This window comes from Xiphophorus maculatus, chromosome 3 (assembly GCF_002775205.1).
Source record: "Xiphophorus maculatus strain JP 163 A chromosome 3, X_maculatus-5.0-male, whole genome shotgun sequence".
NCBI lineage: Eukaryota > Metazoa > Chordata > Actinopteri > Cyprinodontiformes > Poeciliidae > Xiphophorus > Xiphophorus maculatus.
In genome coordinates this window covers 9,241,879-9,266,714 of record NC_036445.1, presented here as the reverse complement: position 1 = coordinate 9,266,714, position 24,836 = coordinate 9,241,879, and the positions used below count along the sequence as shown (strand labels likewise).

The 24,836-nt window shown below is 38.1% G+C and overlaps 1 protein-coding gene across 5 annotated transcripts in view; it reads left to right on the top strand.

Annotated features, from left to right (window-relative positions):
• LOC102237426 (semaphorin-6D-like) overlaps nucleotides 1-21,809 on the top strand; it is a 158,919-nt gene extending 137,110 nt beyond the window's left edge. For 3 of the 5 annotated variants that reach the window (XM_023330701.1, XM_023330700.1, XM_014468907.2), the window contains 3 exons: nucleotides 325-375; nucleotides 4,304-4,459; nucleotides 17,566-21,809. In XM_023330701.1, the coding sequence (XP_023186469.1) occupies nucleotides 325-375; nucleotides 4,304-4,459; nucleotides 17,566-18,884 (1,526 nt within the window). In that variant the 3' untranslated portion in view covers nucleotides 18,885-21,809. The remainder of the gene's footprint in view (nucleotides 1-324; nucleotides 376-4,303; nucleotides 4,460-17,565) is intronic. The other 2 variants (XM_023330702.1, XM_023330703.1) reach the window with 2 other exon arrangements.
• Nucleotides 21,810-24,836: the final 3,027 nt, after the last annotated feature.

Genomic DNA, 24,836 nt, shown 5'->3' with positions numbered 1-24,836 from the left:
CTCATGGATGAATGGAAAACCTACAGCTTGTCATAATACACAGTATATGCCGATTCCCATACAAGGCTGCTTTACAATGGAAGTTCTTCATAGATTTTCTTTAGCTCAACTCAAGTAGCACTTAAGTTCATGTTTAAAAAGCAGTTTTGTCCACTGAACTTTGCCATCTGTGATTTTAGACTTTGTGTCAAACTGTGTTGACCATTTTGTATGTTACATTGTAACATAAACTTGCTTATAAACATGCTGTGGTATATAAGTTGGAACAAAATACAGTCACTTATCATACTTTATTATAATAACTTGTATTTTTTTTCATTACAGATGTCTTGGCGACCACACGCAAGCACAACCCAGCACTAGATTCAGCTTTTGGTCAGTGGACTTATTTTTTCTATTTTTTGTTTACATGCTTCTGCTGATTTAACAGATCCAGATCATCAGAGTTTTATTTAATTTTATTATTTGAATATATTTTGTTGGTTTTTATCTCTGATACTCAGATGCTATTTTTATGACCATTTTGTAAAATATGGAGTGAGACTCTCATAATTCAAGCATTATTTTCCTAAGAACTATTTTTGGAGTGATTACGTACAAAAACCTCAAAGCCAATTAAAATATTTTTTGGGCTTATTAATATTCACCTCTGCCTTACATTTAGTTTCAGAAGCTCCTTGATTTTGATTCAGGAAGCAAAAATACTTGATTCAGGAAAAGATCCTGACAAAACAGCTTTAAAAAAAACAAAGCTTACACACTTTCAGAACTAATGTCAAGGCTTCCCTTTGTGTGAGACTAATTCTGAAATGTGATAACTCACTGCTTTCTTTTAAATTTGGACTTGTTTCCAGATTCTGAGATTAATTCTCAGAGCTCATATGCTCTTGGAAAAACCTCAAACCTACTTCCTCTCTATAAGTGGATGAGCTTTTTCTCTTTCATATCCAGAATGTAAGCATATTTAAAGTTAACAACATGGGAGGTTTCAGAATATTCCAGTGAGGCAGCTAAATGGCTGGAGCCTCTTCTCCTCTCTGCCAGTTTGACAGTTTAAACATTGAAGCCATTGTGTGGGGCATCACTCCTCTGATGGACCAGGAGCTCTGCTGGCCAAGCTGCCTAATGCCCTGTATCAAGAAAGATCATCATCCCTGTCACGTCCCATTACTTCTCCCGCCAGCCAGGCTGAGCAGCTCCTGGCAAAGCCGGAATGGAAAGCAAAATGCAGCGAGGCTGGCGATATCTCATGAGACTGAGTTTGGTGCCATTGGATGCTCTCACAATGCAACATTTGCCTTTATATTTACATCTAAAGCTCCCAAAGCGTCATTTTTCAGGGATTTTTAAGTTTTATTTTCAAATAACATGTAATGCCTCATCCGTGCAGCTGATTAGTTTAGCCTATCGTGTTAGAGGATAACAGACATTATGGCTCAGATGAACCATGTTCATCTCTGTTTCGTTGTCTGAAAAGAGGCCTTGTTCTTGCCAAAGCCTTCGCTCTGGACCACTGCAGCCCCTCAGTAAGCCTCCCAACTGGAGGAATTGCCTCTCACTCGATAGGAAGATTTGATGAGCAACCCTACAGCTTAATCCTGCTGAGTTCTCACCACCAAGCTGCTTCACAGCACTGTTTGAAATGCTCAACATGCACCCTGATCCTCAAATGTTGTCTAATTGTTTTTGTTGTTTTGCTTTTTTTGCACTGTTTCACACAATAAGCCTTTTAAGTCTCGCCACTAAAGATCAATTATTGGCTTTTCAAGACAATGAAATGCTCCATATGTTGAACAAAGCTGTTATCACAAGGGGTTCTGTTTCCTGTAAAGAAAAAAAAAACGCATGCAGGATTCATGTCTTTCTTTTATGCTTCTGCCACCTACACAATCACAGCAGGCAGAGGAGATTGTGTAAATTAACGTTCTGATCTTGTATCTCATGATACTGGGGGAAAAAATAGGACTTATAAGATTTAACTTTTCTAAAAATTTAATTCTGATAGACTATAAACATGATGAGGTAGTGGCGCTGCCGGGGCCAAACACCCTGTGGTGTGAGTTTTTAATTTGCCCAGCACAGATGGTGAAGTGACGGGGCACCTCATTCAGAGTGAACACTGTCAACTGGCTCACAGCGAGGAAGAAAACAATCACTTTCCCTCCAGCCTAAGTGTCAGTGCTGCAGAATGCTAACGTTACTGCTGGCTTATTAGTACTTTAGGGCCAAGCCAAAAGCAGCATGCTGCTCACTGCAGTTTAAAGACAACAGAAAGCTTTTGGTTCTGTCAAGACGTGGAGTGTGTCATTGAAATTAATTTGGTTAATAATACAAGGCCTGTAGCAGATAATGCCCAGCATGTTTCTTGGCATATGTCTTATTCGTGTGCTTGTCTGCTCCAATGTGACAGTTGGGAATAAGCTTGGATGGTAACTCTTAAATGGATTCCTTTTATGCCGAGCTCTTCTCGGTTACGACATTACCTGGGCAACATTATCTTTCTTCTGCTGATGTGATGTCTTTCAACATGCCAGCTCTCAGAGCAGAACCAAGTCCCATCCAGCAGAGAAAAGTGTTTTGCAGTCAGTGCAAGGAAAGGCAAGATTTTATATTGGTGGGCAAGCCATGTAAAGACAGACTGGGTTAATACAATTATGTGAAAGAAGGTGGGTGGTTAAAATTGCAACATATTGTTACAGGTCGGTATCACAGAGCAACAGAGATTATTTGATTTAAAGTAGAAGTAAACCTTATTTAAAACCATAGCTGACAAATTCTGAAAAATTCCACCAAAGTGGGTGGAGCCAAGATACACTAAGGAGGGTGGCGTGTGGATGAGCCGAGGATTTAAGAATGAGGAAAAGCGTAGCGTAATTTGATATATTGAAATATGGAGAGTGACCAGAGCGAAACTGGTAGTTTAGCCACAGATCAGTTTTTTGAAATCTTCTCTTTCATTCGCAAATGTTTTGTTGCATACTTAACCTCCCTTCACGGCAGGTTAAGGGAGGCTTTATGGAGCCCAGAAAACCTTAGTCTCATCAGTCAAAGCTGCTGGTTCAAGACACTAACTCAACAAACCCGGGGCTATGCCAAATAATATGCTAAACTCACGAGTAATAAAATGCTAACTTGAAAAATACTATCGAACAATACTTGCAACTCCAAATTCCAACTCGCCACAGAGGCATGTGACAGAGTGAGGTGGCTTTATACCTGAACGTCAGGCCGCGATGTACACATGATGTACACATGAACCAAGATATTGGAGAATTAAGCTAGTTTACATAAAAATGTCACCATTTCCACAGGAGCATACGCATATTAAACTCTTATTGACCAATTTATACACCTTATCTGGATAAAAACATTGATATTGTTTAGCTACTCTTTAATGCAGACATGCTATTGAAGAAATAAACAAAGAAATTGTATTTTCTGGGTGCATTTTTTGATACTTGTGACCACATGCAATTCATCACATTACCTTGATATACAGATGCCTGGTAGACCAGAATTTGACAACATCTCACATTTCAACCATGTGATCTGAGCTTCTTTAGTGGATCGACAGTAAACTTTGTTTTTCTCTTCTCTTTCATTCGCAAATGTTTTGTTGCATACAAATTTAACAACCTTATTAGATATTTATATCTATAGATTACATATAAAAGCTGGGGACCATTTCCCCAGCTTTCTACATTGCAAAATGTAGAAAAATCAGAATCGGTTTATATAGAAAGTATATCTGTAAGCATAAAGGATGTATACTTGGAAAAGAAAAATCTTTCTGAGTTCCATCTGGAATATTTGCTACTACTACTCCTCTTGAGCCCACATCTAAAATGGTTTATTGGTACTCCTATCAGCTTTTGGGAAGGGACAATTTGCTTTGAATGCTGAACTAATGTCTGCAACAGCTGCTTATTATTTTACTTGAACTAGTCTGAAACTCATGTATATTCCCCAGTACTAATATTAGACCACCTGCAAGAGTGTGTCCTGTATTAAAGAAACAGCTGATCATAGAGGATTTGTTCTTCATGCATCTGCAGAGCTTTATTTGTTCGAAAATATAAAAATATCCCATGAAGGTAAGGAGAAAACTTCTGATCTGATCTCATTAACTTCTGCTCTGTGTGATCATCATGTTGCTCATCATTACAGGGTGAAGGTTTCTTTTCCACTCAGGACTCATCCTCATTTCTCTAAAGTTTATTCTCCACGCTGTGTCACATTTCACTAATCACTCGCTCTGTTGCCCTCCCTTCCTCCTCCTCCTCCCCCTTCGCTACAACCACAGGGAAGACCACACCCACAAGCGCCAGCACCACCCATCATGGGGCGGCATTCCCAAAGGAGGCAGGTGACTCTGAAAGAGGTACAGGTCCTGATCGCCTTCCCCCTGTGGGGGAACAAGGGTCACCTGACTCAGAGCCAATCAGTGTGGAAATGGAGGGTAAGGGGGAGGGACATCCGTCCTCTTTGAACTTTGACCTGCAGGGGATTGCACTGCTGGGCCCTGATCGTCTAATTGCACACTTCTAACCAGACTAACCTAAAAAAAAGAAAACTACATAGTGATTCACTCTGGTGCAACAGTTTCCTGTTTACAGCATGTTTTCCTCCTCTGTATCAAGTGAAATATCCATGTTTTATAAACATAATATGAATTTTATAAATTATTTTTTAATGAGAGGGATGATGTTGAGTACTAGTGCCCAGAAATCAGCTCCAGTTTTGGGGCCGTTCAGGGATACAAGTGCTGGTATGCATGCTAATGAATGAAAATGTTATTCCAGGGTGAACAATCATTTCGATTAGCTCACTAACACTTAACTCTCAATCTCAGTGAATGGCAGAAAGCAATGCTAATTAACTTTTATCACCCATATACTTCATTAGTCTCAGCGTTACATGCTGAGATGCCTCCCTTCCCAGCCAGCCTCACTTCAAGCTCAGTGTGTGGAAATTGAAGAGCATATTGTTCACATGCAGAGTTAAGCATGACCCCAGAGAAGCTGACCATGAGTCCAATGCACTCAAAATTTCCAAAGGGAATCTGGTGCATTTCAGTGTTTTTAACTCTCGTTCAGCAAACTTCATGATGTAAACAGTACTGTGTTGTTTCAAATGAACTCCACTAATCAAGTAGAGGAGACCTCCTTCAAATATTGCAGTAAACTGGAAAACAAAAATACAAAAAAAAAATAAGTTTGCTGCTATAATTTTGCTACAGAACTACCTGAAATAAAATAAAAAAATCATAAATGCCACAGACGATAACAAAGATGGTAGCCTTAATTTTTTATTTAGTTGTTGAACTTTTCCAACAATCGCTGCCAACAAGCTAGGTCTGCACTTCACTACAAGACGTCAGTATTTTCTAACAGCTGGTTTGGCCCACTCTTCCTGTACAAGCTGCTCAAGCTGTCTGAAAGATGTTGCTTCCCCTGTCCTTCTCTATTCTCTATTACGAGATAGTTATACAGAAACATGCTATACTGACTTATGTTATTTTTTCTTATGCTTGGCTTAAATCTCTCCTGACTGAATCTTCTTTCTTCAGGGAGACAGGGAACCTCCAGAGCTCTGTTGTATTATCTGTACCGTAAAGGTTAAACAAGATGCTTCATAAAATCGATTACTAGAAGGCTAGAAAGAAAAAAAAAGAAAGCTTTTAAAAAGAAAATTCTGTAAAAGCTTCCCAACAACCTGACTCGGTTTAAGACTAAATTTGTGTCAAGATGTTGCTGCAGTCCACCATTGCAATAGTCCATTGCATTGAATAATAAAGCACCTTTGCCGATTTGAGGCCTAGCATTTGACTGCTTTGTTATACTAAACATTATACATTTTTGGCCATAACTACTGTGACATTAGCAAGTTTTTTAACCTCAAAAAGCTTAAATTGAGAGATATAAACTTTTTTGGCCTCTTATTCCAAAGTTTACAGGTCTTATTGCTGCTCTGTGGACACAGACCATGTCACAAGACCACAAACCTCAGCAAATAAAAGAAGCTCTCATTCACACAGACAGCCTCTGTGGCTGTAATGTTAGTTTCTAAGACCTAAATAAGAAAAGCCCGTAACAAATAAATAACCAGCAGGAATCTGAACCCAGCAGTCAGAAAACATGAGTGCAGGGAGAATGTGGGATAGGATATAGTGTATGCAGCAGTGCAATCTATTTCTGCCAGAGACTGTGACACTGGCGCTTCAATGAGGAGAGCCGGATGGCTGTGTTGATAATCAGGGAAAGGCGCTGAGCTGGAAGGAACAGCATCCATGTTCTAAGAGGGACTCCTACCCCACTATTTTCTTGTCTGTTTTTGAACCAGATAACATTTCAACAGTGTCACACATCTCAGCTGGACAAGAGAAAAACATTCCTGAAAATAAAAGTTGCACAATACTGCAGTCAAATGTGACTAAAATGACCACTGTGGTAAAACAGAGAAACACTGCGACCCTTTTATCGTAAAAGTTGTAACATAAATTGACTTTCATAATTAGATTTTAGAATCTACTCTTAGTAATGCAAACTGTAAGCAGATTCACAGAGTGATTTGTCAATAAAATAAAAAACTATGAAGTGCAAAGTTTTGCTTATCTGTCCCTTTTTGGTTTAGGATAAACTGTGGCTGAGAAGATAAAGAGATGGTAATTATAAAAATGGAAATGGAACAACTCTTCTCTTCAGTACATAAAGAACTTAATCCTCAGCCTGATTATGTCACTATTATTGAAAATGTCCAAATACGCACAAGACACAAATAAAAAACGAAACATCCTTAAAGATAAAAAGAGGATCAAAATAGATTAAACAAGATAACTTTATCATTGAACTCATATTTTAAGCTCTGGTGTTTTTACTATGCTTAGGCTTTTCCCAAGGAACCGTAATTCTTGAATGAAAAATGTAGTTGTTAAATTGATCATCAACCTATTAGTGACAACCACATTTCCAGTCTGCTAAATTCTCTCTTCACTCTTCAGAGTCAAAAACATCCTGTCATCTCTGAACTTTAAAAAATATTCACTCAAATGTGTGAACTTATTTTATGCCATTTTATCAACTTATACAACATTCAATGAACCAAGATACTAATACAGACCTCTAGGTTTATTGTAAGAGTACCAGTATAAATACATGAAGCAACTTATTTGCTCAAATCCACACAGCTGCATTATATTATGTAAAGAACTGCAAACTTGGAGGAAAGGCCAGGAACCTGCTGACTTGCGGCTATTTAGAAAAAGGCTAGAAGTCAGTTTGCAGTAGAGCTGCTTCTGACTGGGGAATACGCCCACCTGTTCACTTTGTGTGAACGCACAAACCTACGCATTAGGACTTAAAAGTTTTAGAGCTCTCTGGTTTGGTCATTCCCTCTGTCTCCAAACCTCTATTAGGATTTAACGTTTCCCCTCCCTCCCTGTATCTTGAGTTTAGATGAGCTAGCGTCAATTAGACTGGACAAAAAAGGGATTAGCTGCTAATTTATCTAACCAGCATAGAGAGATAATGATGATGATGATGATGATGGAGACAAGTCAACCTTGTGCTTTCTGTCTCATTAAAAGAGTACAGAAGGAAAGCTGGGAGTGAACTCAGTCTGAACCTTTTCATGAGGAGAGTCTGGTTTCCTGAGGGGGGACATTGATGCCAGCCAGTCTTCTAAAGAGTTATTTATACATCTAAAGACCATGGCAACAGACACAGACTGGATCATCAGTCACTTAGCTGAGACTGTGGATCCCCTCTAACCACCCTGAAAATATCTAAAACTTCCAGTCTCATCAGGGAAAAAGGCACAAATTTGTGTGGTTTCCGATATGGTGTCTCCATTTTAAGAACCTGTGGAGCTCACATGAAAAATAAAACAGCCTACTGTGGATTGTTAGCAGTACCTTTACTTAATGTTCAGGTTGGTTTTAAGATTTATCTTATGCAAAAAATAAAAATAAATGTAACAACAAAAACAAGCTTTGATTTTGCTTTAATCATGTGTCTGTGTGCTTTAATCATGTCCCCATGAGAAATAAGCTCACAGCATTACAGGTCTTCCACCATGCTCAACAGTAGGAAGCTTTTTTCTTTTTCTGTCGCTAAACCTGGCTGGGGTTTTTATTGCCAAATAGCCAGATTTTTATCTTACCACACATACAGTTTCAGCAACATTTAACAAATCACACATTTACATTTGTGATGGTAGGACAGAAAATGACGTTTCCTGACATAAATGACAAACAAGTTAAATTTATTTTAAAAAGTGTGTATCTACTTTTGTAACATAAATAAATGAAGATATAAAAATGAATTTATTTTAATATAGAGCTAAAAAATGCTCACCCTAATTACCAAAAGTCCATGTTTTCAGTAGTTTTGCTTTTTGTGTCGTAGTCCCTTTAAGATGAGCTTCTAGCTCAAACTGCTCAAAGTAAAACTGAATGTTAAAATATTTAATACAGTTTTAAATCTTAGAAGCTCATGTTACATATTCTGAGCATGTTCATCTTGGTAGTTAAATGGAGATCAAATCAATTTCACCAAGCTTATCCATCCACACCGACCCACTGGCTGTCTCCTATACATGATTTATCACAAGCCAGCCCTGATGTGCAGACGTACATCTTACTCCTGAAACATCTCTGCTAATGTGAGCCACCCAAATCATTGTCCGCAGTATTATGGTGCCCATTAAAGGCCAGGCAGCACTGGAGCATTTTCCATCTGTCCAGCTTAGCCTCAGCAATTTACATTTTATTATAAATGACATCTGCAAAAGCATAACTCAAGACATGCAGTAAAAACTAACCTAAAAAGCATTGCACATATCAAGCTCTTCATTTTCCATAATCGCCACTAAAATATCTTTTTATGTCAGCCATTTAAACCCAGGTCTGAGTGTCGCTGAAGTCCGCAGGGCCCACAGTGATCAAATCAACCTCTGCAGAAGTCCTGACCCTTCGCTTTGACCCCCTTACTCTTCAATCAGTCTCACTGACCTCTGGGGAGTGTCACTCCCACTTCATCTGCCTGTTTTCCGTTTTCCTGTTTTTAGTTGGACTAACCCTTTTAAGTGTACCTGCCTCCTTTGTTGAATTGACTGTCACTGAACCTCTGCATCATCTTTTTTATAATCTGCCTCACTGAGTTTATAGCCGGTGGTTGAAACTGTGCAGCTGCTTTCTGCAAGTTTCTCCATCTCTTAAAGCTGCAGTTCACGCTGAAGCAAACACTGTACTGCAAAATTTAGATTCTTTTTTATTACTTTTCTCATTTTTGCGTGATACTTATCGGTGCTCAAGTTTAATGACGGTGGCTTTGGCATGAAATGCCTCTTTAAGTTGGTTGGTGCAGCCGCAGTTTTTCCAGTGCCACTTTTTGCTCTTTAAATACAAATAATGACAATCATAGTTGCACTGGAAGCAGTTTGTTTGGCCAACCACTGAATGGCTAAATAAACAGCCTATCCTTTTATTTATGGTTTCAGCTGCATGTAATAATAATATTAAAGGACTTTGCATGTGTTTCTGTTAAGTTATTGCTTTATAAATGATAATCCAAGTTTTACTGTACATTACCAAAATGTAATGGTGCACACAATCTAAAAAAAAAAAAAAGTTTTATCAAAGTAATGACAGCTTAATGAAATTTAGTGTGCAGTCTGTCCAAGCAGTTTTCAGAGGTTTACTTTTCCTTTCAATCACTGAAAACCATAATACATTGGAGGTTGGTGTCAACGTGAATTGAATAATCAATATCTCAAATGTTGAATGAATAAAACCTGAAAGGTCTGAGATTTTTCTAATTTTGGGGATGAACAAAAATTACCAAACCCATCTGGACACTGCTTCTTTGAAAGTGATGTCCTACTTAAAGTAAAGATATGAGGCCTTGCAAAAAGATATTGACACTACTTTTGTCTAATTTTTAACATGATTGCAGACGTTAATGTATCTTTGAAAGATTGTAAGAGGTAGTTGAACCTTCATCCCAGTCAAAATTGTTTTGCAACTGCAAACTGGTTTTCTTCCAACAGTGCATTTTATTTAGCACCATTCAACAGTTTCCCAGTCCCTATTAAAGAGGCCCTTCTCCACAGCATGATGCAGTCACCACTATGCCATTAATGACAATAGGCCATAATTTCTGTAAATTTGCCAAAGTAGACAAGTTATCTGAATGGATGTAGATGATGAAAAACCAAAGACAAACCAACAACAGATATCAGATCTTTATGATGCTGTTTGTAATGTTCTCTAACAAATGTCTGCAACTTTCAACACAGCAGCTGCATTCGTAATAACATTAAATTACTCAGTAATTTGTTGCACTGAATTGTAGTCAGCGGTTTTAGAGAGAAGAGGGCTACATAAGAGATGTTCCACACTTCTCAGATTTGTATTTGTAAGACCTTTAAAATCAATTTTCCCTTTTCCTACTTTACAAGTTGGCACTAACTTGCACTGGTCTATCACTTAAATTAGCAGTAAAATACATTGAGTTTTGTGGCTGTAGGGTTACTAAATGTGAAGAAGTTGAAGAGGTGTGAATCCCTTAGCAAGGCATGCCATACATACAGAAACATTTTATTTACTATAGTTTGGATCATCAGATCCTTTAGCATGGCTAATTTACCAGTATTTAATCAAATATGTAATGAAATATTTACTGTGTATGCATGAGCACACACCAGAATTAAATGAGGTGTTGATTACAACAATTTTTCAATCGGAATGGATGTGTTCAATTTCACCATATCACCCTTACTTGCGTTCTTATTTTTTAGAACTGCATCTAAATGGCTGATTACTGAGGTGGAATATTATGCAAATTCCTAATAACAAGTGTACATGATTGAATTTACTAAGTCAACAGCCAGAATCCTGTACAAGTGCAGCATATACACTCTGTGTAAGTGAGAGTATTTTCACACTGCCACACAGCTTTTTTCTGCATAGACTCAAGTTTGTTAAAACTTTTGCCTTTAATATGTTGCTGGAAGTTTAGCAAACTTTTTTGTTTTTTAAACTGGGGTTTAGAATAGGAAACATGCGCATTTGTTAGAATCTTCAACCTCAGGGTCTCCTTCAACAATTAGATTGTTTTTTTCCATGTGTGGGACAAATAAATCTTCAGCATTAGCAGGCGGAGGGGGAAGAAACACTTATATGCAAAGCCTGGGGCTATATTGTTTCTTTGGCTTCTCGTTGGGATGGAGTACCCATTAATGGAACAATCACTTCTCTGGTAAGCTTGCAGAAGCAGAATCTAATTAGAGCTCATTTTGGAACATCCTCACTTCAGTTGTAAAAATAGAACACAAATTGCTCTGCAGGTTTCACATCATTTAAACACACCCCTGGGACAAGACAGGAACAATCTAAGAGTTGTGTGTGAACCAGAATGTTGTCTTTTTTTCTGGGAATTTCTGGGAATCTTTACTGTGCTCAATATTCAGAACTAAGCAATATTTTAAATTCCAGTTTGATAGACATGTGAAGCTTTATTGTCCTTCAAAATGCAAAAAGTGTCCCCACTATTAAGCAAGCATGACACTTCAAACTTTCCTAATTAGCTTTAATTGGTGTCACAGATGAAAGAGCTTCTGGCTGCTGTATTGTTAATGAAGTCAATTAGGGAGCTTGCAAAGACAGCAGTCATTTATTTTATCACACATTTTGGCAATTCCATTGTACTTTGTTTTTAGATTTTGTCACCTGCAGATTTCCATTTAGAGAAACCTACACCAATTAGTGAAGCGTGGCACAACGTTCCACTGCTGTGGAAACCCTTCCTCTTTACATAGCCTACCGCGCAGCCTATTTTTATCGGTGTGGATGCAGCCATAGAGTGCATGTTGTCCTATGGCGCTATGGAAATTTTTGTTTTTTTTCCTGATGGTGGATCACAGTTGCCGCAGAGCACCCGGGTTCAAACCCCAGCTGAGTGACTGTCTGTCATTCACCTCATCAAGTCTCTCTGCTTCTCACGCTGCCTCAGCCCTTAACCGCTTCTGCTTTTAAAACCTCCTCCTTGCCCTCCTTTGTTCTCTGTTCTTTATTTTGTCATCTTCACTATTTTTTCATTATTTTTGCTTCTGCTCCTCTGTTTCTTGGCTCTATGAGTCCGCTCACATCCGCGTCGCTCTTAAACCAAAGTTGAATTTCATCCCTTCATCTCTTCCTTCTGGCTGTTTCTCTCAAACCTTCCCTGCTTTGCTTCAACTCACGCAGCCCATCTGTCTTTTTTACCTTTTGGCAGGCTTGGATATTGCTATTTTAAACCTTCACTGAGCAGAGACCATGTTGAGTTGACACTGAAATATCATAATGATAGAGTAGAGAACTGACTCACAAGCTGTGTAAACACTGATTGAACCTTGTGAAATTAGTGTAAGAAATGGCATTGAATATGGCTTCTAGAGAAAGTGATCATTTAAGGGAATAAACAGATTTAGAAAATTATATACAGTGGCAGTGACTTTTATGGAACTAACCTTTAAGTGCATTTATTTCGTGGGGGAAAAATACTATCGTAGCAAATAATCTTTTTTTCATAAAATAACTGTATTGGCCTGTTTCTGCAAGTCACTGGCCACAAAGCCAGTGAGGATCTATACTCATCCTTCCACCATCTTCAGTTTGCAGAATGGTGAGGAAGGTTAAAAAAAATCAATTAAAAAATACTTAATTTATTCTAAAGGGAAAATTAATGCCATCATAACTCATGTAATGCAGTATCTTCAAGGATTTGCTGTGGTTGGGGATGCTTTGGGCAGGAAGGATTTCTGTTAGCAGTTTCTCTCAATTTTTATCGGTGTGGATAAAAACACAGATTTGTCTTGCAACAAATCTGAAGGGGCCTCTGACTGAAGACTGTTGCTGTATGATACTCTTATGACATGCTAACAGCTCAGTATCCAGGCAACAGATATATTTCACAGTAACAGATCCTGGATGACACCAGCAGTTGTTGGCAAGCACTGCTTATCCACCTCATTTGCTTTTGTTGGTCCTCTTTAAATCTCTGGTTTTAGAAAACCGGGCAGAGAGATGTTGTAGTCAGGGTTATGATCCGTGCCTAAAAAAACATGTAAAGCCCACCATTCAGAGAACTGAGGGACTTTTTACGGTCACAAGATCTCCATAATAACCACTTGATGTCAGGGGAGGCATGAAAGTTTTGTTGTTGTTGTTGTTGTTTTGCTTTTTTTTGTCCTAACATAACAAATATAGATGGTTGGGAGTTTGCTAAAGACTACAGTCCAGTAAGCACTTCAGTTCAGTTCAAAATGTTATTGATCCTCAGGGATATCGTTGGTTTACAGCAGTGATTAATATGAGACTGAGATTGAACTTTTCAATAACACTGCAGGGGTTTTGGATATGAAAAAATAATGAATTTATTGGAAATCAATTCATATCTGCAGTTCAGCATAAGGAATGATCTGTCATACTGTGGGCCAGTTTCTCATTCAAAGGTCCTGAAAACTTCTGATTGGAATGTATGGCCATATCAACAGGTAGTAATAACCTTACCTGACATTTGTTTAAAAAAAAAAGTCATTTCTTGGGATGTTTCTTCTTCACTACTACACTCAGTTTAAAAGTTGGACTTTTTTCTATATGTTCCAGCATATAAAAACTGACTGCAGTGAAAGATGAATATATCTTAAACAAGGGTGCCAAAATATGTGACCAGAGCCGTATGTGTACTGGTGTGAAAACATAGGAGGCAGCTCAGAGAATGCAATGTTGGTAGATAAACATGGCTATTACTTCCATTGCGCCAGTTAGCTGCTTTCCTCGCTCTCAGGGTATTAATTTCACTGTGACTGGTGGCACCATATGTCCCACATAGCCCTTGATGGAGTCATCCAGCCTGCTCATGAAACATGTTGTGACAGGCTGTTCATAAGCTTGGGTTTTGTTTACCTCTGCTGCGTGTTTCACCCCCTCCTGTTGTGCCACTTGAGTCATAGCCTTCAACCAGGAGGAACACCTCAACAGGCCTGTAGCTACAGTTTAAGGAGGTGGTGCTGAGGTCCAGTGGGAGCAGATGACTCACAGAGCCCAGGGAGACGTCAGGGTGACTAAAGCCAGGCGCACACTGAGATGAGAGCAGACTTTCACCATCTCATGCGGTCAGCATCACCACCGGCACCCTGATCAGTTAGATCTAAGATCTTTGAAGCTCAGAGAGGCTTCAGAGCTGATTGGTTGCTATTGTAATGAGGCAAAAATCATGCAAGATTAAAATTTGATGTATTAATAGGCTCATCATCAGCATCACTCTTGATGGCACTTCACTCCTTTCAGTAGAATTATGATTTATGACTTCTTAATGTGGGGCAGTCTTAGGAATACATGACCCAAGAATTCAAAACTTTTAATTAAACTTTCTGTTTAAATCATTCATTCAAAGGTGACAGTGCATGGCAACATCTTAGCTGGAAAGCACCTGATGATTAGATTTCCATCACATCTTAACACCACGTCATCAGCCAAATTAAACCCTTCTTGTCTTGCCATATTGATTATTTCCAGGGTGTCAGATGCTGTTTGTTGGAAAAAATGAGATTAGATTTTATCTGTTTGTACTTTTGTGAGCTTGAGAGGGTAGTTAAAGGAGTTACATCAAGTCGAATGAGTGAAACATTCTCTGTTCAGCATCACAGATGCATGCAAATATTTGGGCACCTGTCAGACAAAATTTCACCACAATTTGGAGTAGTAAAATAAAAAGAATTGACATACAAAGTATATACAACCCACAAAATGTGGGTTCTTTTAGAAGTTCATGCAGATGCATATGGATTCAATTTTCTGTGGTGAAATGAAGTTTTGTTTCGATCTTTTTTCAATTCATACAACTGACCATTTAAAGTAGTTTTCTATTTTACACATAGGCAACTTTCAGAAAAAGTGGTTATCTGACTCCAATAAATAAGCAGGAAGTAGTCTATGGCCTCTTTGCTTTTTTTTCAGAGATCATAAGCAGTCATATTTCATTAACAGGCCCACTCATGCATCAAAAGCAAAGGAGATACAAACAGGGTGAAAATCAATGTCAAATTTAGCAGTACATACTTTATAATTTTCCACAGAAATGCAAATCTCAAACTGAATCAAGACCACGCAAAAAACAACCCTAACCTCTCTACTGTAAAGATGTAAAAGTCTAGGCAAATATGACCTTCATTGGCCGGCCATCAGCAGTAATTATGACTTTTATCCCCATAGCAAAAATCAAACATGTATTAGGAAGAGAGGAGCTCAAAACTGTATGCAGAAAAAAGACTGGATTTTTATTAGAGCAACACTTTTGAAACTGTAAATCATAAATGTTATGCCTTGGAATGGTTTTTCAGCCAGTGGGACTAGAGCAGTTCTTTTTGAGAAGAAAGAATTGATTAATATAAAAACAATCTGGCATATATTCTACATGCAAATGTCAAATATCTAGCAAATGAATGGGGGAAAAAAGGAAGCATGACATAATCAGTTAGGTTAACTTTAGTAAATTTGTGAAAAGGGTAATGATCTCTAAATCCTCTAATACTCCCTACCAGGTTACTGCAGAGGCAGAAAAGTGAGTGTGTTTACAATGATCCACAGTGTATCATTGTAAGAAAAACCGAAAGAGATCAATGGTAGAAAGTAAGTGCAAGAATTTCACAGAACTCAAAGAGTTTCACTAAAATCGTGTTTGAAAATCCTCCAAACAAGAGTTTGAAGATTCTTTGTTGGCTGAAGGACGGTGTTTAGATGCTGTGGTCTTTGCCAAAGGGACTGTTTGTGAAATCACAAATCTTATTGGCAAAACAAAATCTCTCAACCCTTGTTCTGAACCTTTTGGTTTTAGAATATTACACATTTAAGTGAAAATATGCAAGTATTTGTTTTTAATATCATGAAAAGCTCTTAATAAAATATAACTTATATCATGTATTTCATGCTCATTTATATATAATGTGAGGCTAGGACTTTGACACATTACTTTTGATTAATTACATTTTAATGCATTAAAAGTTTTAACATATTTCATTTACAAAGATTGTAAAAGCAATTTCTAGTACGCCCATAAATCTGACGATGGATGACAAAGTAGCTTCTCTTGGCCCCCAGGGGGATAATTTTTGCTTCAAAAAATTGATTTGATAGGATGTTGGAAAAACCTATTATGTGCAAGTTGTGCAAAGAGGAGTTGGTACCTTTAAACTTTTTTAATGTGTTCCATCATTAATATCAAGTTATCATTGAGGGTAATTTTGACTAGTCCAAAATTTTCCATCCTTTTAAGTCTTTTATAAGTCAGTGTTGTCGCAGCTTAACATTTTAAATGAATTTGTATTTGATTGTTACATATCCAACAAACAAATTCATTATAATTCATAAAATTGATTTGGATAAAGACTAATTTGCTCTTCATTGGCACATTAAATCAACCAGTTTGCCAAAAACAGATATGCAATCAGATGATTAACTCTTCATTTTTTCTTACGTGTGTGTGTTCAAATAAGATTTCCAAATAAATTACATTTATTTAACGGAAAGTTAAATAAATGTCACTTATTGAAACAAACAGATTAAAATCTAATGCAGACCAAATTATTGAACTACCCCCATCATCATCATTTTATGCATCTCATACGGTATCATTAGACTTAATTGTTTTCTGTTTTCTTCTGCAAAGCTTTCATTAACTGTATAATTTTTTTGTTTGCAACACCTGCATCCCTCCTCCCCGCCACCTGACTGCTTCTCTGCCAGCCTCCTACTGCAGACTAATCAGTTTCACAGAAACTGTCATTAAGGGTGGAAAGGAGGGCCTGACACCACAGATGGCAGCAGCCTTTTGCAAATGAGCTCTGATTATGAGAGGTGGCAGGTTTCACTCTTCTCAATCATCTCTGCCTTTCACGCCATTAGGCAAACACAGTGTGAGGGTCACAACAGCCCAACACATTTCCATGGTAGATTTACTTCATCTCAGTAGCCTTGAGATTTTAGTGCAATGCTCCACAAATGCCCCAGTGACTTTAAGAAAAGTATAACAACCTCATTTTAGTCCATGTTGGCAAAGTCACCACACTTTGTGAACTATTGGACAAAGCTGTTATTTTTGGCTTGTTCATCATAACCAGGTGCTCTCGGTCCTGATCCTCGCATTGGAAATCAGTCTGTGAAAATGACATGAGGTTCCTGCTGCTGTGCTTTCATCAATATTTAAAGCTCTAACTCATCTCAGAGCTGACTCTCCAACTGAGGAGCTCTTAGCCTCTGCCAGTCTGAAGGGAAGCACTGTTCCTAGAAAAGCAGGTTGTATTGATCTGTTAACAGTTGAAGGAGAAGAGGCCAGAAGCTTAGTTCAAACACCTGTCCCATGCTGTTTCTCACATACAGAAGCCTAATTACAAATACAACCGATCTGTCCCACTTGATACCTGATATACTAAATCTTCAGAGTTTTTTTTTATTTTTTATTGTATTTCATCTCAATCTGAAATACTCTAACTAAAATGTCTTTTTCTTAATTGTTTTTCATTTTAAAGGTGTGAGACGACCCCCAGAGCTGGACCGAACCAATCACAGTGTCCATTACACTCTTCTGATCGCTTGTGTTTTGGTGGCCTTTGTCCTTGGAGCTTTTGTCTCTGGGTTTCTCGTCTCCTGTTACTGTAACCACACAAGTCACAAGTCCAAAAAGTTATCAAAGGATCCAGAAGCCCCAATCCCACATGCTCTGTCTCTTCGGAGTCTGGCAAAGCTCAATGGTCTCCTGGACAGCCAGAGTAAAGAAGACAAGTTGGAGGTATCATCTCCAAAGATCTACAACTCCTTATTTACCAATGGTAAGGAGCATCACCCAGCAAGGAGATTTGGTCATCATGGAATGACAATGGGGGACCTGGTTCATCCTCACCATCATCACCTCCATCCTTCCTCAGAGTTATCTGGTTTGCCTACACCAGACTCAACCCCAGAACTCCCCATTAAAAGCATGAAAGCCTTTAAGAACCAGTGGGAGAAGAACCAGAACTGCAACAATGCAAAGGAACCAAAGTCTCACAACATAAGCTCCAGGCCCAGTTCAGCCCTGCTTCCCCAGCAGGTTTTCCCTTACTCCCATGGCCTCTCCAATGGACATCCAGTAGTTGGTCACCTGCATCCCGAGGAACGCAAAATCCACAATGTTGAACGTGTTTTAGCTCAGCCTTACCCCAGCTACCCTCAGAAGGTGATGGAGGTTACGTCTCTGGATGAGCTGCTCAAACACATTCATGATCCAAACGGCAGCAAGACCTCTCAGTTAATGAGTCCATCAGGCCTGATGGCCTGCGGAGGTGGTGGACAGCTCGTCTTTGCCAACCGAATTCAACCTCAGATTCCTGAGACAGAATCGGCGCCGTACTACAGCTCATCCACTCTACCACGGGACAGTCTCACCCGTCGCATGGATGTTCCTCCTGACATCCCCTCACACCATCAGTCCACTTTGGAGCGGAGGCACTCCTCCCAGCGGCACTCGCTGATTTCTGCAGCTACCAAAATGCCCAGTGCAGGTGCAGTAGGCGGCGGAGGAATGATTCCCCGCCAGCACAGCTTCAGCCAACGAAGCGGCGGACCTCACCAGCCGCCACCACTTTTGGCACGAATGAACTCTACAGGCAGCGCTTGCGAGGTTCACTATCCCCTCATCCCAAATGGGTACCTCGCACGCCAGCATAGCTATACTGGTGAACAGCACGACATTCAGCACCGAGGCGCAATCGTCCGCCGGTCATCCTCTCTCAAACCAGATGTCCCTCCAAAACCCCTGTTCATACCTGCCACATCCCCAGTTAACGAACAGGGCAAGTACAACTACTGAGAAAAGAACCTCCTGGACTAGAAGTAGTTGCTCTCATTGTGTCATCCGTGAGGAACTTCTCTTTGTTGAAATGCTCTGGGTTTGAGGTTGCAGACCCTGATCAGACAATACAACAAATTGCGTGGTAGCACGTCTCACTGTGGACAAAAGCCTCAACCAAACTTATTTCTGCTTTTTTCGTTTTGTTTTGTCCAACAAATATCTTTGTACCATATTGGTATTGTTCAGCTTCTTGCTAATTATAGAACTGCCGACCTTGGTGACGTGATGCCACCTTGTTATAATAGGCTGCCAATGTCCTCAATGTGGATTTACAATGCAACTCAGCTTTTGGACAAGTTGATGACGGACAAAACTTGACTCATCACTCATCCTGAAGACTTAAAAGCCAGAGGCTCCTGCAATGCTTCAGTTCATGCTTTTGCTTAACCTTTTTTGATGTAGTGTTTGTATCCAGTCCCCTCCCACCCCACCCTCGAATGTGTTTATATTATGCATGTGTGTGTATATACAGTATATGTGTGTTTATATCCACACTGTATATGTATACATATACATATGCAGTATTTGTAACCTGTGGTGAAAATTCAACAAATTCCCCTGAAAGTATGTTTGTCTTTGCCTTACTGTACACTCTGTTTGGCCATAAGAAACCTTCTCGCCTAGAAATAAATGGGAGACACCAAACCTTGCAGAAACAAAATTTGACAGCTGGCTTAAGATACTTTAGCCATACACATACAACAAAAATACATCTCCATACCAGATTCCCTTGACTTATTTCCCCTCGTTTTCTTTTCTCAGCTGATGTCATGTCAAAAGTGACAAACTTGGGTCCATTAACGTTCCTAAGAATGTTTCTCTAAAATTGGTGCTTAAAAAAAGGAATATAAACAAGACTATATACTTTTGGACCTAGAAAACATGACAAACATGACACAGCGCAAAACAATGGACTCCAGTTATTCTAGGTATTAACTTTGTGGCTATTGGTTGTAAATAAAGAAATAATTACTAGCCAAATTTTAACTGTATGTGTAAATGTGTGCCTTATTTAATAATAGTGTGTTAACTGGGGTTGCGGGAGGGTTAACGCAAGGGGCTCAAATGGCTACTATGCTACAGTATATTGTAGGTGTTTGATTTTCTACCGTTGTCACTATTGTTTATGTGAAGAGTTTCATTCCAGAATGAAAGATCCAGAATATATTCTTGTCACCTAATTGGACAAAACCTAAAGGTAGTGATACATTCTTAGTAACTGTCTTATGTTTTGCATATTTAGAGTAATATTTTTTTTACCCAAGACTTATTTTGGAAACGTGCCATTTTTAATTCGAAGATGTGTAAACAAAAGACAATATTTTTGCAGACTCATGCAGTGTTTTGGAATGAAACGGCTTCATTTTTTCCTGATTTTCCTCTCTTAAATTGTTGGACTGGAGGCTTGTTTTTGAGGAGTGTTGGGCAGAGATAATGCACAGCCTGAGACTGAAGACATTCATGTTTGACTGTCTATGTATTGGGTCATCTTTCCTGTAAGTGCCATTGCTTTAAGCGTTTGTTTTTTGTGTGTTTTCTTAAGTTTAAAAAGGTGAAGTTCAAAGTTCCACATGTAAGCTCATGAATATCAATTTCTGTGGCATATGTAGGTTTAATGTAATGTTTTATTTTCCCAAACATATTTATTCTGATTGAACGTAATAATTTTGGATTTGCCCAGTCATAGTCCTAGCAAATGTGTGGAGGGGCCTAAAAATTATGGTGATGATAAGGAGTCTTTCCAACCTCAAAGACTTTGAGCTCATCACCAAAGATAATTTACCAAAACAACGCAGCAATCTTGCTGTAATCCCAATAAGGATTCAACATTCCTTTTGAGAATGTTGGAAATATCTGGTTTCAACAGTTAAGTTTAATTGTCTTCTTCATGAAAGAAAACTTCTTGGTTGAATCCAAATAATTCTGAATCTACATCTGCCAGGTGTATGAATAATTCTGAGCCATAATAGGGCAACGATAGAAGTCACAGGTATCTCATTTAGTTAAACATAAAGTTGAGGCTTTCTCATTCTGTTAAACATTTAGCTTTTATTTGTGAAACAGCCGTTTTCCAATGTCCTGTTACTGTTTTTTTTTATGAAAAGGAGAAAACAGAGAATGCTCCCCTGCTTCAGATTTTATGTCATCTTTAAAAATACAGAGAAGAATCCCACAGAAGTGCAACACTCTGTCATCCGACAAGCAGATTGTTCCTTGTTTATACTGCTGGGAATTGTTTGGGATACATGCTGCCAAAAGTCTTTCTTGTTTTAAGGATTTACATCAGAAAGAGTGATGCAGTTCGACTCTGCCTCTGACATATCGACCCTTCCAAACCCACCAGTGATAGACTTTTCTGAAAAGTCCCTACACTCAAGGTTGACTGAAACCATGATCAGTTCCATAAAAACCATCTGTGTGCCATTTGACACCTCAAAGATAAATGTTTTCTGACTGAGTTAAGTTTGCATATGTCAAACCAGAGAGGCAGAGTTTAATATTTGTACCAATTATTCTGTAAGATGAAAGGAAAACAGGGCTCATTTGGATATCAACAAGCACCAGTGCATTCAACATCCTTTCAGACAACATATGATAGAATAATAACATGAATTGCGGCAGCTACACTGTTGAAGTGGAACTGTTATGTTTTTTTTAAAACCTGCTGGTCATAGGTTGAATGAAAAGTGGAAGTCTCACCTCTAAAAGCTCTGTCAGTATTTGATTTTGTGTAAATACATTATCTCTGGGCGGGATCTCATTTCAGTATTATGTTTTTCTCTTTGATTTCCTGGCTATGCCTCTTGACTTCTTAAAAATTTGGTCTCACAAAATACCATTATATGTCTCTTATAATAGGAATAAATAAAATGCTAAATATGACTAATCTCTTCAGTGTGAATGTGTCAAAATAATGCTTGTAAGATCCCTCTAGGTGATGACTACACAGTCTGCAATGTCACGCAATGGACCCTTTTAGTCACAGAGTATCATGTCATCTGCGCTCTAAAGGGACAATGCTCATAAGCACAACACTGGGAATCATGATTATCATTGAAATGGTAAGTTTTGTCCTCTTGAGATTTATTCTATTCTGTCTGGATTGAACTTTTGGTAAATATAACAGAAACATTCTGCAGATGAAAGCAGAGATGACAATACCATGGCATTGAAGATGGATCCAATACATTTCCCTTCTAGCTCCAAAATAGCTTTATCAAGTTTACATTGAAGTGAAGCATTTGTCTTAGTGTTTCTTATCTTGTCATCAATGTTGAACACATTTTATCTTTGTCGAAAGCAGGGATCTCAAACTGCAGTCCTCGAGGGATGATTTCTTGCAACTTTTAGATGTGTTGCTCAAAGAAATCCAAATCAAATGGTTGGATTACCTCTTCAGGATGTCATTAACAGAGTCCTGCTAATGATCTAATTCATTCGGGTGTGCTAAAGCATTAAACAAATCTGAAAGTCGCAGGACACTGGGACTCAAAATTTGGTTCTAACACAAGCAAATGAAGCATCTTTTGTGACACATCAAGTCCAGTTACATCTATCGAGTATGTGTTTCACTACTGACATGCCCTAGCATTGGATTGTCTGTATAAGGATGGAGAGAGTAAAATTTAGTTGTGTTCTGTTTAACAACATTGCAATTTATTTTTGATTTTGACATATCATTTGTTTCAATGCTTGATAATTGGTTAACCATCTTGTACTAAAAGTTCAGTGCTTCTATAGACAGTATGAATGTCACCCAGTGGACAAATTTGTTTCAAATGATGATATATTAACATTGTTTTATTTGATGACAGATTTTTTGGCTTTTTACATTTGTTGTTCATTTTCTTCCAAATAAATATTTGATTCTTTCACAACACAGGTTTGAAAGCATGCATTTATATAAAACTGTAGACATGTCAAAATGGGAACAATAAATGGATTAACACTTTGACTTTAAAATTTTGCAATTTGTTGGATGATAAAAGTAGTTATTTTGCAATTTTTGAGAGCTTCATTGTACAAGTGCTCCATTTTGATGAAACTTTAGTGCAATCTCCATTGTGACTGTATTATCTGAAAAGTTAGTGTTTAAATAGAAAGATTACAGTCAGAAAATTGCAGGAATGTTTGATGAACAGGCATTAGGAGCTTTGGTGGAGATGCACTGAGAGTGTGTACAGGTGTATCGTTCTTTACCCACCTTCTGTGCAGCTACAGCTTCCAGCTATTCGTAGAAGATAGACACATTAGGCAGTAATTAGCTGGCACATTGTCAGCACAGTATAGCACCATACGGGGAATAACAATGCCTGGTGGATGGTCTACTAGCAACATTTGGCTGTGTAAACGGCTAATATTATTGAACAAATCAGTCAGTGTTAAATTTCAACAGGGTATTTTAACATTTGTTTTTTCTGGGAGACAGATTGCATTAAATAGATAAAGGATTTATTTAATACTTCACTCCCATTCTTCCTTTTGGGAGAGCTTGTAAAACTCTTCAATTAGCGTCAGCTTTACTTGGATCTTTTGGATAGTTTATTACGACAACTGTGGATTTAATGAGAAAGAAAATATATAAATTAAATTTAGATTTGAATTAGGCAATAACCAAAATACATGCTATTTCAACTAGATAAAATGACCTCTTTAAAATCAATATCCTCCTGTGTAAATACTAAAACCTTTAAGACTGCATAAAAAGGTTTCCACAGATTTGACCTCCCAATTTTAAACAAATTAACTCCTAAGATAAACTTAAAACTAACTCTGAAGGTTGTAGAACCACGTTTTAGATTATTTTTTTAATATAAGAAAATGAAGCCCTAAACCTTTTTACAGTAAAATTCCAGCTCACATGCTTACTCAGGCTGACTAATGGTGTCCCTGCAGGCGTTAAGACTCATGGTGTGATGGCAAGAAAACAACCAAGAGGTTCAGAGTCTTGTTGAAAGACTTTATTTTTGCATTGTTTCTTTTGCTATGAGGGCTGCATATGGAGGATTGTTTGCTATTATTCAAAAAAGAATCTGATTACATAAAAGTTCACTTGAATACCACCAAAAGGGATCTATGACCACAGTAGTTATGTTGCTATTTATGTGAATAAAATAGTTTTGAGTTTAAGACTAATTCTCACCTCAGGACTGCAAAGCTGCAAAAAAGGAATAATATTCAGGAATATTCAGATTTCTGATTTCTTTTTTCTTTTTTTTTTTGCAACTCCTAAACGGTTTTGATCAAACAAATGTAAGAATTAGACAGAAATAAGCTGAATAAATACAAAAAGCAGATTTGAAATGATGATTTAATTTGTGAATATCTTTACATCAACCCAGCCATATCCTCCATATGGAATCTGCTTTTTTTTTTTTACAATTGGCCTGCTTGGTTTGGATAGCATTTTTGGTTTTATCATAAATAAAATCATCAATTAGGAACTTTATTTAGCACTCTCATATTATAATATGTTTGATCTGAAACATAAAAGTGTAACAAAAAATCAAAACAGAAGAAATGTTTGAGGGGACAAGTGCTTTTTTTCATAGCACAGTAGATGATTTAAAAGTCTGTTTTAAAAGCATTTTACCAGAAGCAGCCTAACTGAGGAAACAGATGAGAAATACATTACAGCACAGACTATGTTTGACACATTTGATCTGTGTCACTTTCCGTTTATTGCTGAATTCTTTGCCGGTGTGAAAGCAGGTTTTTTGCTTGCTAAAGTGTCAGTGAAGAGCACTCCACTGTTGCTGCAGCTGAGATGTTCCCGGATAAGCCTGTGTCTTTGTGTGAGTAAAACGATGTGTTCCAGTGAAAGGATTGACCTTTCAGCTGAAACAGTCCTCCTAATGAGGTGATATTGATCCGTTTATGCAATTATACTCCCTGGAGTCTATTAGATAA